General features: G+C 34.7%; 1 protein-coding gene across 1 annotated transcript; it reads left to right on the top strand.

Moving 5' to 3' along the window:
* The first annotated feature begins 810 nt into the window (after nucleotides 1-810).
* LOC138310531 (amine sulfotransferase-like) lies at nucleotides 811-13359 on the top strand. The gene is made up of 5 exons (XM_069251784.1): nucleotides 811-1070; nucleotides 5959-6282; nucleotides 6924-7027; nucleotides 10898-11084; nucleotides 12983-13359. The coding sequence occupies exons 1-5, from the start codon at nucleotides 896-898 to the stop codon at nucleotides 13090-13092; spliced, it is 900 nt and encodes a 299-aa protein (XP_069107885.1). The 5' UTR covers nucleotides 811-895; the 3' UTR covers nucleotides 13093-13359.
* Nucleotides 13360-13613: the final 254 nt, after the last annotated feature.

Raw genomic sequence — 13613 nt, 5'->3', positions numbered from 1 at the left:
AGAACTATATAACTGAAGGATGCTGCCGCAGACACCAAGCAATACATGCTTTTGAGGTATCTTCCATCATTTCGGGTTTCAACTCTGTAGCAATAATGGGCCGAGTTTCCAGAGCTTCCCTGATAGGAAGGGAATTCCTATTATTATTCTATATTTGTCTTTGCTTAATTTGAAATCAAGGAGTTTCCTTAGTATTGTTGTAAGACTAGGGACAGATTAAATCTAATCTCAATGACAAATTTTGCGTGGCACTCGATACATTTATAACACTACCTAGTCATCTTTGATAGTGATTTGGTCTTATTGAAGAAACATTTACAATTTTGACCTGAATAACATTTGATTCTAAAAAGTACCGTACAAACATTCTTCATTTGCGATGACATTGAATGGAAGATTTGATTCCTAAACGCGTAGACGACTTTGCCGCAAGTAATGTTAAAGTATTAGGTCACTATCATCTCTGACAGACTATCGGGCGCACATTGTTTATAGATTTGGTTTTAATCAGTTTAACGTCCTATTAATGGCCAGGTTCATGTAAGGACGTGTCAGGTTTGTTGATGGAGGAAAGCCAGAGTACCCGGAGAAAAACATTGATCAGCGGTCAGTACCTGGCAACTGCTCCACATGAGAGCTTGTGGTAATATGTCGGGACATCTGAACCACTCGGCCACCGCGGCCCTTTTTGTTTTTAGAAGTCCTTTATCGTGAAATTAAACATAACGTGTGAGTACTAATGCTCTTGACCTAGTAGCCATAGCTACACCACGGCACAGAACGTGATAAAATCTGTGTATATTAAGTATATATCAGTAATAGGCATTGGGACAAGTTGTGGTAGACCGTCCTAACACATCTGGTGTAACATTCTACATTCACCTTTTTGACGAAAATGTCGGAACCCGTTGAGGTACGAAGCACGGATGGAAGTTTTATGAAGATGTTTATTTACAATGGAAAGTATTATGTGGCACATTTTGTTGGAAATGTAAAGGACCATCTAGCCGCTATAGAGACAATGGAGGTCAGGGAGGACGATACATTTGTACTCTCGTACCCAAAGTCAGGTTAGTATAGAATTGCAATGCAGAAAACCTTACCCAAAATATGTAAATGTATCAGAATTGATGTCTGAGTCGGTACATCGATGATAAAGTTTCTTTTTAGCTTGGTATCATTCATTATTTAGAAGAATCCTGCAAAATTCAAACCCAATCGAACTCGCCGTCCACGAAATCGAAAGACACACAAATACTCTGTTTGCAAAGAGCAATAGCAAGATAGCAATTCCAAAATAAGAGGAGAAGACAAACTGAAAGCTAAAGAAGTGAATATCAATATATATAAATATGTTGAATTATGTCAATGGGACATGGACATGTTCGGCCACAATTAGTCACATTTGTACATTACTGGACACATACACTTTTCGAGTTTATATCCCTGACTGATACATATGCCCGTACATGTACAAACCATGACCTAATGCACATACATTATCTGAACAAATGTATGTTCAGATTTTAATGATTGAGAAATATTAATATTTTGAAATTTGAAAGTAAAACAATTGTAGATTACAGATTTAATCAATTTGCAATTTTGTTTTATTTCGGATCGCTTAAAACACATGACCTTTATTTGTAGATTTCGTGTAAAACAAAACATAGTCAATAAATTGGCCGTTCGTCTGCTAACACTTGAAAATAACAGTTTACAGAATTTACTGCCTGTACTTGTAACTCGGCTGTCATCGGCTCGCAACTCCCGTGTTTAAGTGGGGTTATTTATAGTAATGTCAAACTCTCAGTCAAATGTTTAACTTTTTAAGAGTAAATATGTCGACTAAAACTTTACTGACCGTTTCCGATTATCAATAGATGACAGACTGGGTGATTTTGTATTGTTTTCAGACGAACCTTGACAAAGCCGTCATAGGCCTGTATCTGCAGGTCCATCAAGATTTATGCTTGAAATAATTATTTTTATATAAACGAAAACGGCAATATTCGCTCCGTCGTTTTCACAATGATCAAGCTCTATAAATACGAGACCTTCATCTTCCGAATAAAATCTTTTCTTAACATACTTTACACGTAACCTGGGAGTTGTGGGTCGACCGCACACAGTATGACTAGATCTTATCAATAAGGGGTAAAAATTACATAACATAAGAAACGTGAAAATGTATTGTCATCTTTGCCCTGGTTAAATGAAATATTCAATTCAAATCAATGGTTATACTATATCTAGACAGTAGTAAAAAAAGTATGCTTTGTCAGTGATTGTTTACAAACACATCCGATAATGTAATTTAAGTTTTCGTCTAGAGAATCAACCTTAATTCAGCCACGACGGAAAGTGGAACTCCAAACAATCAACCATCTGGGCCTAGTTGTTCAAATGGTTATTATAGCTTAATAACATGATTGGTGAAATTTCCATTTATCATATACTACAAGACCTATAATTATAATTTCACTAAGATAAGTAAGTAGATACAGAGTAGAGTCCATGAAAAATTTGTTAAGTTAGCATTACAAGAAAGGTTGTTTTTTTCTTGATTTGACAATTATCGTTAAATAATGGAGCGGCTAGGTCGATTTTTCGGCAAAATCCTTCAAATTTTGATGAAAGCATGAAACTTTGCATATGGCTTCTTTAGGGCATCAGGTTTTAGGAAAAAATGGACCCCAAAAATTCACGGTCCCTGACGGCCGCCATAGTGGTTTTAAAAATGGCCGCCAAAAACACCTTCTGCGACCCATATCTTATGTTCTATACCAGCTAACCCACACTTTAAACGTCTAAACCCATATTATTGATACTTAGAAATATTTTGTTAGTGTTAAACTTCATATAGAAGGACCGCCATTTTGTATTTCAAGATTGCCGCTAACTTTGCGAGCTATATCTGAATAAAATACATATAATTGGGTAAGCTGATTTTTAAGCAAATCAACACCTGCAAATATAGTGGGAGTATTGATATTTTTATATTATTTGATACATAAATAATTTGATTCTTATTTTAATTTCAAAATGACCGTCGTTTTGAATTCCAAGATGGCCGTTTAAATTATTTTCCATATTTCACTCTGTAAGTGATCGAGCAAAAATCAAGTTACCACTTTTAACATGTTGCTACATATTATATGCCATGAATATTATTGGAATAAACTCCCTAATTGCAACTCTACAGGCGTCAGCAGAGGATCATCTTTCATGGGCTTTATCGACTCCTCAACTGAAACATCTTCAAAGTAGCAAGTCAACAGCGATTGTCCAAATCACTGCCCATATGCAGATAACACTAAGCTCAAACCTTGTAACTTCTACTGCGATCAATCTGGCGCCTTCTCTACCGTTTTTGACAGTAGATCCACTGTTGATTGTTATTCGTCATTACTTCCACTGTGTGATATAGCTTTAACGTTGAAAATGCAGGAAACAGGAACACCCATCCCCACATTCTAGGATATTGATATCTCCTACCAACCTTTCGTCTCCCTGCTTTCAAATTCTTCCTCACAGTGTTACTCCTATGGAACTGTCAAGTCATTCATAACCACATCTAGACAAACACATTTCACCTTATGATGTCCGAGAACACAATCCACCTGATTTCTTCTCAGGTGTATGTATGAATTCCTTCTTCAGATCATACAGACATCTGTCATCGCTCTTTACTTTAGCAAAGTTTTTTAGTGGCTACGACTTCTTTGTTTTTGCTTTTTTCAAGATGCCAATTTATTTAGCATCTTCTCAGGGCGATAGCTATATTTTCTTTAAGGAGCAGGGGTTGTAGAACGCGCAAGAGGTCCTGGTGGCACAATCATTAGCCTGCAGGTATCGCTCCCACCTTTTATCATATATCGACGTCAACCAGAACTAAAAACCAAGGTTCCAGATGACCAATATCTGACTGAGTTAGTTTTCTGTCTATGTGGTTTCCAGTCTTGTCAATCATCTACAGATGTTGCACGTTTTAATGACCATATATATTTTCTCTTTGAAGGCTTACTGTTCTCTATACCAGTTTATCTCCTAAGTCAGTAATGAGATTTCGAGTTCTACCTCGGAGGCTCAGCTTATATTTGTAAAACTTTGACGAAGCGGTCATCATGATTATCTTCAGGATTTGTCCTTCCTTAAGTGTAGTCTCCTGATGTTGTTGGAGTCGTTCAGAATTGCATCGAAACAATTTCTATGACATGTTATCTGATATTAACAATAGAGGAAATGATGTCTTCCCCTGAATCCACACTTTTCAGGGACGTGGTTGACGGCCGGGCATGAACATGTTATGCAATATAAGTGCGGTCATCTCATTCATGACGCCTCCTATGGGAGACGACACCCAACTGATATCCTTGCATTTAGCATTTTGCAAGGTAAATCTCTATCACGTATTTCGGATGCCTTCCAAAGTGATTTCGTTTAGATATTTTCTGATACTCCCTTGCTGTGGTGAGAGATAGTGATGTGGTATCATCCATATGCATTAAATAGTTGCAGTCATAATAAACCATTTGAAGCCTTGACTGCTTTCTTGCTTTATCCAAAATATATTATATTTTATATTATTTATCCTCCATTCCACAAACAAAAAGGATATGATCCTCCATTGTTATTGTTTTTGTTTTGTTTGTAATTTTTGTCTTTCGGAAACACCTCCTGTGCTCTCTTCAGTTTATCCGATATTTCTTATCTCTTTTCCAAATGACATTAATGAGTTTCCACAGTATCTTCTTATAATGTTTGGGTACATCTTGCATTTGTAGACAGTGTAAGGTATATCAATAGGACATTGTGCTGATGTAGTGAAAACCTCAATTAAGGATAGGTATACCAATAGGACATTGTGCTGATGTAGTGAAAATCTCCATTAAGGATAGACTATTTCTAATTAAATGATATAACTCTTGTACGAATGTTCTTTCCAGAATGACAAATATTACTATCGTGTAAAATTTGATTCTTGAACTATAATTATCTTTTTGGCATGTTTTCCAAGCTGCTTTACTCTGAAAGAGTTAAAGGTCCGCTACCTGTCCGAAATGATGAAATGGTTAAACGTTTTCTAATGACCGTTGTGAAAGTTAATCACGGTGTGTTTATAAGGACGACGTCGGGGATCATAAGCGACCCGCTTTATGGAAATTAACGTTTGTATTTAATTTATCTATTCAGATTGGTTCAGAGAATAATGGTATGTCTAATATTTGTAGAAGAAGTTAATATCAAGTTTTTACGTAATGTTTCCGAAATTTCAGATTGGAGGCCATTTTGAAATTCAAATAAGAATCAAAAATTTTGTATCAAACGCTAAAATATAAATACTCACTGTATTTGCAGGTATCAATAATATGGATGTAAACGTTTAAGAGTGTTAACTTGATTTTTACAGATAAATAGGGAGACAACTTTAAAACGGCAATTTTGGATTTCAAAACGGCGGTCATTTTGAAATCCAACATTGCCGTATAAATCAAAATAATAATAATCAAATTATTTATGTATTAAACACAACAAAAGTATGGATGGATACTCTCACTTTATTTGCAAGTGTTTATTTGCTTAATGTATGCTTATCCAATTAGATGTAATTTATACAGATATAGCTCGCAAAGTTGGTGGCCATTTTGAAAACCAATATGGTGGCCGCCAGGGGCCATAATTTTTTGGGGTCCATTTTTTTCTTGAAATCTTATGTCCGAAAGAGGTCATTTGAAAAGTTTCATGTTTTCTTCAAAATTTTAACGATTTTCATGCTTAGCCGCTCCACTATAAACTGTAATTAAGCTAATTACCTTGTGAACAACCGGACCGAGATAGCAAATAATTTACAACAAATACAAAATCTGAGTCAATACCCAAATCAATATTACACTAATTACACACACGTAGCTTTATTTCCATTTTATTCTTTTAATCTTCATTATTCTTATCCAGGAACCCATTGGGCATATACCCTTACCAGCATGCTTCGGTCAGGGGAGACAACCTATCCCGGATCGCCCACATTTCTGGATTATACAGATATGGAGACCATAAACAACCTCCCGTCCCCTAGGGTGTTAGCGAGCCATTTGACCTTTGACTTCATGCCTGAACAATTAAAAGCTGGAAAGGGCAAGGTCATCGCTATATTTAGGAATCCTAAGGATGCCATTACATCACTTCATGTTTTCGGGCAGAAACTAGACCATGGGAAAATACGAGAGGCCTACAATGTTTCTTGGGAAGGTCTTCTGGAGTTTCACTATGATAGTAAGAGTAAGTATGCCTTGATATTGACTACATCTGACATGAAGACATGAACGTGTGATTCGTTGTTGTTATTCTTTTCTCGTCTGTTTACAAATTAAAGCCACTACTGACAGTCTCTCCTGTATGTCATTTCCATGTAAACATTATGACCTATGTATCTCAAATAAATGTCAGACACTACAGATTTGGTACCATGGTTATATGTCATTTACATATTCAAATTCTTTATGATTCACTCACTGGTTATTAATAAAATCTGAGAGAGAAACCACTTACCCGGGGTCAGTAACTGGCCGCTTCCCATATGAGATTCGAACTTGCAAGATGGAGGAAGTGTAGCATTACACTTCAACCAGTCGGCCACCACGCCTCACTAGTATTTGGCTCAATCTATTTATTTCTAAGTCAAATATTTATATAAAAATGATTGAAAATTAAAATTGTCAATCTACAATGGCGTTTCCTTGTCATTCAAAGGATTTTTGTTTTGACTTTGTTTCGGCATACTTATTCTATAGGACTCTCTATCTAGAATACAGACATTACATATACTTATGTGGGGCAATAGGAATATTCCATTCCCATACATATATTTTCTTCCTTTTTGATAGAATTGTCATAAGGTTCATCTTTTGGGTTTGTTTCAGTTTTCTATGGTTCCTGGTTTGAATACATACAGAACTGGGATACCGTGAGGAGAGACCACAAGGGAAACAATATACTGTACCTCACCTACGAGGATATGATACAGGTTAGTAATGACTTGGACAAAATGTAATTGAAATGCAGGTAAGTAATGACTTGGACAAGATGTAATTAAAATACAGGTAAATAATGACTTGGAGAAGACTTAATTAAAATACAGGTAGGTGATGACTTGGACAAGACGTAATAAAAATACAGGTAATTGATTACTTGGACAAGACGTAATTAAAATGCAGTTAAGTAATGACTTGAGCAAGACTTAATTAAAATACAGGTAAGTGATGACTTGGACAAGACGTAATAAAAATACAGGTAATTGATTACTTGGACAAGACGTAATTAAAATGCAGTTAAGTAATGACTTGAGCAAGACTTAATTAAAATACAGGTAAGTGATGACTTGGGCAAGACTTAACAAAAATGAATGTAAGCGATGACTAAGACAAGGCTTAATTAAGATATGTGTAAGCGATACTTTGAAAAGACTTAATTACGATATATGTATGCGATACTTTGAAAAGACTTAATTAAAATACAGGTACGTGATGACTTAGGCAAGACATAATCAAATTACAGGTAAGTGATGACTTAGACAAGACTAAATAAAAATAAGGGTACGTGATGACTTGGGCAAGACTTAATTGAAATACAGGTAAGTGATGACTTGGATAAGACTTAATTAAAAATACAGGTACGTGATGACTTAGACAAGACTAAATAAAAATACGGGTACGTGATGACTTGGACAAGACTGAATTAAAATACAGGTAAGTGGATGTAGACAAGACTAAATTAAATAAATGTAAGTAATGACTTGGACAAAGCTTAATTAAAATACAGGTAAATGATGACTTGAACAAGACTTAATCAAAATAAATGAAAGCGATGAATTAGACAAGACTGAATTAAAATACAAGAAGGAGATGACAAAGATTTAACTAAAATACAGGTTAGTGATCAATTGGACAAGACTTAATTAAAATACAGTTAAGTGATAAATTGGACAAGACTTATTAAAAATGCAGGTAAGTGATGACTTGGACAAGACTTAATTAAAATACAGGTTAGTGATGACTTTGACAAGACCTAATTAAAATACAGGTAAGTGATGTCTTTGACAAGACCTAATTAAAATACAGGTAAGTGATGACTTGGACAAAACTTAATTAAAATACAAGTAAATGAAGACTTCGACAAAACTTAATTAAAATACAGGTAAGTGATGACTTTGACAAGACTAAATTAAAATACAGGTAAGTGATAAATTGGACAAGACTTATCTGAAATACAGTTAAGTGATAAATTGGACAAGACCTATCAAAAATGCAGGTAAGTGATGACTTGGACAAGATTTAATTAAAATACAGGTAAGTGATGACTTAGACAAGGCTTAATTAAAATACAGGTAAGTGATGACTTGGATAAGATTAATTAAAATACAGGTAGGTGATGGCTTGGATAAGACTTAATTAAAATACAGGTAAGTGATGACTTGGGCAAGACTTCATTAAAATACAGGTAGGTGATGACTTAGAGAAGACTTAATAAAAAATACAGGTAAGTGACGACTTGGATAAGACTTAATCAAAATACAGGTAGGTGATGACTTGGAGAAGACTTAATCAAAATACAGGTAAGTGATGACTTGGATAAGACTTAACTAAAATACAGGTAAGTGATGACTTAGACAAAACTTAATTGAAATACAGGTAAGTGATGACTTAGACAAGACTTAATTAAAATACAGGTAGGTGATGACTTAGAGAAGACTTAATAAAAATACAGGTAAGTGACGACTTGGATAAGACTTAATCAAAATACAGGTAGGTGATGACTTGGAGAAGACTTAATCAAAATACAGGTAAGTGATGACATGGAGAAGACTTTATTTAATTCAGGTAAGTGATGACTTAGACAAAACTTAATTGAAATACAGGTAAGTGATGACTTGGGCAAGACTTAATTAAAATACAGGTAGGTGATGACTTGGAGAAGACTTAATTAAAATACAGGTAAGTGATGACTTGGATATGACTTTATTAAAATACAGGTAAGTGATGACTTGGAGAAGACTTAATTAAAATACAGGTAAGTGATGACTTAGACAAAACTTAATTGAAATACAGGTAAGTGATGACTTGGGCAAGACTTAATTAAAATACAGGTAGGTGATGACTTAGAGAAGACTTAATAAAAAATACAGGTAAGTGACGACTTGGATAAGACTTAATCAAAATACAGGTAGGTGATGACTTGGAGAAGACTTAATCAAAATACAGGTAAGTGATGACGTGGAGAAGACTTAATTTAAATTCAGGTAAGTGATGACTTAGACAAAACTTAATTGAAATACAGGTAAGTGATGACTTGGGCAAGACTTAATTAAAATACAGGTAAGTGATGACTTGGGCAAGACTTAATTAAAATACAGGTAAGTGATGACTTGGGCAAGACGTAATTAAAATGCAGTTAAGTGATGACTTGGAGAAGACTTAATTAAAATACAGGTAAGTGATGACTTAGACAAAACTTAATTGAAATACAGGTAAGTGATGACTTGGGCAAAACTTAATTAAAATACAGGTAAGTGATGACTTGGGCAAGACTTAACAAAAATGTATGTAAGCGATGACTAAGACAAGGCTTAATTAAGATATGTTTAAGTGATACTTTGAAAAGACTTAATTACGATATATGTATGCGATACTTTGAAAAGACTAAATTAAAATACAGGTACGTGATGACTTAGGCAAGACTTAATCAAATTACAGGTAAGTGATGACTTAGACAAGACTAAATAAAATACGGGTACGTAATGACTTGGGCAAGACTTAATTGAAATACAGGTAAGTGGATGTAGACAAGACTAAATTAAAATAAATGTAAGTAATGACTTGGACAAAGCTTAATTAAAATACAGGTAAATGATGACTTGAACAAGACTTAATCAAAATAAATGAAAGCGATGAATTAGACAAGACTTAATTAAAATACAAGAAGGAGATGACTTAGACAAAGATTTAACTAAAATACAGGTTAGTGATCAATTGGACAAGACTTAATTAAAATACAGTTAAGTGATAAATTGGACAAGACTTATTAAAAATGCAGGTAAGTGATGACTTGGACAAGACTTAATTAAAATACAGGTAAGTGATGACTTGGGCAAGACTTAATTAAAATACAGGTAAGTGATGACTTGGACAAGACTTAATTAAAATACAGGTAAGTGATGACTTGGACAAAACCATATTATAATATAGTTAAGTAATGACTTGGGCAAAGCTTAATTAAAATACAGCTAAGTTATAACTTGGACAAGACTGTATAAAACGAGATATTATTTCAAAGATGCTAGTTACTGACAGTTTTTGCCGGGTGTAAAGTCATTTACATCTAGCGAGTAGCATAACTTTCCTAGCGAGTATTTATTCTAGCATCTCTTCAATTGAGTCGATTAAATGGTTCATCACTTTTTCATTTAAACAGGTAATTTGTCTCATGATCGAAGGAAAAAAATAAAATATTATTTCTTAAAGTATTGTTAGACGGTTAGTTCTTGTGTAAAGATAGCTTAAGAAAAATGAAATAAAACTTCGTTTTCGAAAACCTGTTATTGAAATGAGATTTTGAGAATCGACCAATGCATCTGCCGAGTATAGAAAAGTTTTGTTGTAGAAAGAGAACGTCTTAATATGAACTTCAACCGACACCTGTTTGAATAGTTTACCAGTGACGTGTGTAGACCCCACTTACGTTTTTTTATGCAGGCGTCGTGTTGTGGATTTGTTGTGTCCAACAAAATGCATGATTGTTTCTTAATACGTTACGGTCAAGTCTTAAAATATTTTAGTGTTAAATGTCTGGAATTGTTCATTCGTTTTTATGATTTCAATTTAACTACTGTTCTCTCAAGGATTTGTCATCGCACGTGAAAAAGATGGCTTCGTTCCTTGGAGTCTCCTGTGGACAAGATATGCAGGACAAAGTGACTGAAAAGGGCACTTTTAAAAACATGGCGACTGAAGCTGGCAAAGCTTTTAATGAATCTGACCAATGGAAAGAGGTGTCCAATGACAAAACACTCCCGATATACAGGAAAGGTACGTATCAATTGGTCATAGGGATTAGGTCTGATGTCGTTTATGGAAATGTATGGCCCGGTGGCAGTGTGATATGGAGGTTTATTTACCCGAAGGTGTAATATTACCTGAGGGCATGCCCGAAGGAAATATTACATCTGAGGGTAAATAAACCTTTTTCTTTCATACCTACGGGTGTAATACTGGCTGGTCTAGTGCAATACACTCATGTCGCCTGAGGCTGTATTGCATGGCTACCTATGTAATAATGCCTCGTGACGTCAGACTCACGGTATTAACAAAATTTCTATTTCCTCGGTAAAATTTTAACATTTTTTTCACAAACTTGACTGGTTTTACTATAAAAGATAGAAACAACGGAATTTTTATTGAAAATATCACGTAATTTTTCATTTATGAAAATTGACTTTCAGCCGTGGATTTCTTCGAATTTATTTCAAAATGGCGGGATATTGTAGTTGTAAAAATGCAATAAAACGTCGAGGTATGAAAGAAAAATACTCTTTCATAAGTGGATATAAAGGATATCCTTCATATCCACATATGAAAGAGTCTTATAATATCACACTGCCACCGGGGACATAAATTGTTTATAATACCGAAAATTCATAATTTTCTAATCTTGGATAAATAATACTTATACCTTGAGATGAATAAAAATGGCGTTTTACTCTTCGTTCGTCATTGGTGTACTATCGGAAGGGTTGAAAACTCCGTGTGAAAGACAGGCGGATACCATAGGGGTACGCGCCTGAGGGCGAAGCGCATCGAAAATCGAAGCTCTGTACCTATAACATGTACATAGGCAAAAGTACATATTGAGATCAATGGCCCACATGAATGCATGGCTAAAACTTGTTCGTACTTCCGTTTTAACCGGTTCCGGTTGAGCGTTGCTCCTGTACTGCTCTCTCCAGTAAATATGTATTTAACTAATGCAAATGCATAACAGGAGTAATTAAACTTTTTACTATTTCTTTTAAATAATAATGATAAAACTTTTGAAAATTAAAAGCTATGTAATACAGTCAAGATATCCACAAAGCGAATGATGAGCACAAGAAATCGTGATGTCCCACACGTCAACAAATGGTGCAAAATCATGGGATTCGCATACGCGGCACCCCTGGCCTGTGACTGCATAACACACAGAAAATCAACGTCAAAATCCGAATCTTTGATTTCTGTTTAGAGTTTTATTATGCTTGACTTTACTTTAAAGTAGTCATTTTATTTTTAAATTATGTGTTCTATAAATATACTTGAAATAGAAAAGAAAATAAACAAGGATCTCCGCAATCCGTGCATGATTCATATTACTTTTTATTCAAATTATTAGAATGCTTCGAATCGATAAATATTATACAATATGAATCAATATAAAGTGGTGCCAATGTGTTACAGCATGTATCCGGTTTTCTTTTCAAATTTTCCCGCAAAAAATATTTTCATTTGAGCTCCCCTTTGTTTGTGTAAAATTAAAACCTATGCATTTTTAAAAGTATTGTAATTCTAATTCTCCAAATATTGATAACGTTTGATGGTAAATAGTGTATGCGCATACAGCACATTTAATTATACTCAAACTGCTGTTCCTCGCCCGTTTATACTGTAACAATGGCAATGTAATTAACATTAAACATGTAATTCCACTCCACTAAAAGATTTAAAATCTCCCTCAACATGACCCGTATGTTTACCCAATCAGCGTGTCGCCAATGCAATCTTCGTTATGGTTGAGTCTTTACTAGTACGTCCCGAGATGTTCAGGTTCTATGACAGGGGTAATGCTGAGGTGTTCCCAAACGGGGGAGTTGCTAGATCTACTTATATTAATACATGGTGTTCTCTTTTCGTAATAATATTTTATCGTGATTAAACTTCAATTTCCATTTCAGGTATGATAGGAGATTGGAAAAACTATTTCACAGTTGCCCAGAATGAATATTTTGACAAAGTATACAACGAGGCGATGAAGAACTCAAGTTTCAGATTCCGGTTTGAATAATACATCATGAACATACATGGCAGCCAAATGAATACCAATACCAAATATGGCATTGTATTATACTCCAGTATAGTAAACAACCGTTTATGATATATACTTTTGTCTGTGAATCGTAAGATTGTGGTTCTGACGTAGGTCGGTAGTTTTCCTCCCAGTATGCGTCACATAGCACAATTGGTACGTCTTACGGTTAGTTAATAACCATGATTGCTAATATTGGTTACATAAAATAGCAAAAATTAAACCGATCTATAATTTGTGATATAATTTGCTTAATCATTTTTTTTCGTGCGAACTAGGATGAAGTAGCTGAGAAAATCAAATGACAACATTTCCAGACGAAGACAGTTCGTAACAGTTCCAGACGAAGACAGTTCGTAACAGTTCGTAACTATGTTTAGAGATATGCCCATTGGAATCCATTTTAGCTGGTATTTTCTAACGGACAATGCAATGAATGTAGAGTAGATGTTATTTGCTAGAACAACCCCGTAAATTCATTTGAGTAATTTTGGATGAAG

This window comes from Argopecten irradians, chromosome 16 (assembly GCF_041381155.1).
Source record: "Argopecten irradians isolate NY chromosome 16, Ai_NY, whole genome shotgun sequence".
Taxonomy (NCBI): Eukaryota; Metazoa; Mollusca; class Bivalvia; order Pectinida; family Pectinidae; genus Argopecten; species Argopecten irradians.
Note: the sequence above shows the minus strand (reverse complement) of the source record. Positions and strands in the feature narration are given on the sequence as shown.

What these genes read in the sequence shown, in the direction of transcription:
- LOC138310531 (XM_069251784.1), top strand. Translation starts at nt 896, where the DNA reads ATGTCGGAACCCGTTGAGGTACGAAGCACGGATGGAAGTTTTATGAAG. An exon ending in GTTTCACTATGATAGTAAGA is followed by an intron (nt 6,283 to 6,923) that starts GTAAGTATGCCT and finishes GGTTTGTTTCAG; the next exon opens with TTTTCTATGGTTCCTGGTTT. An exon ending in ACTCCCGATATACAGGAAAG is followed by an intron (nt 11,085 to 12,982) that starts GTACGTATCAAT and finishes TTTCCATTTCAG; the next exon opens with GTATGATAGGAGATTGGAAA.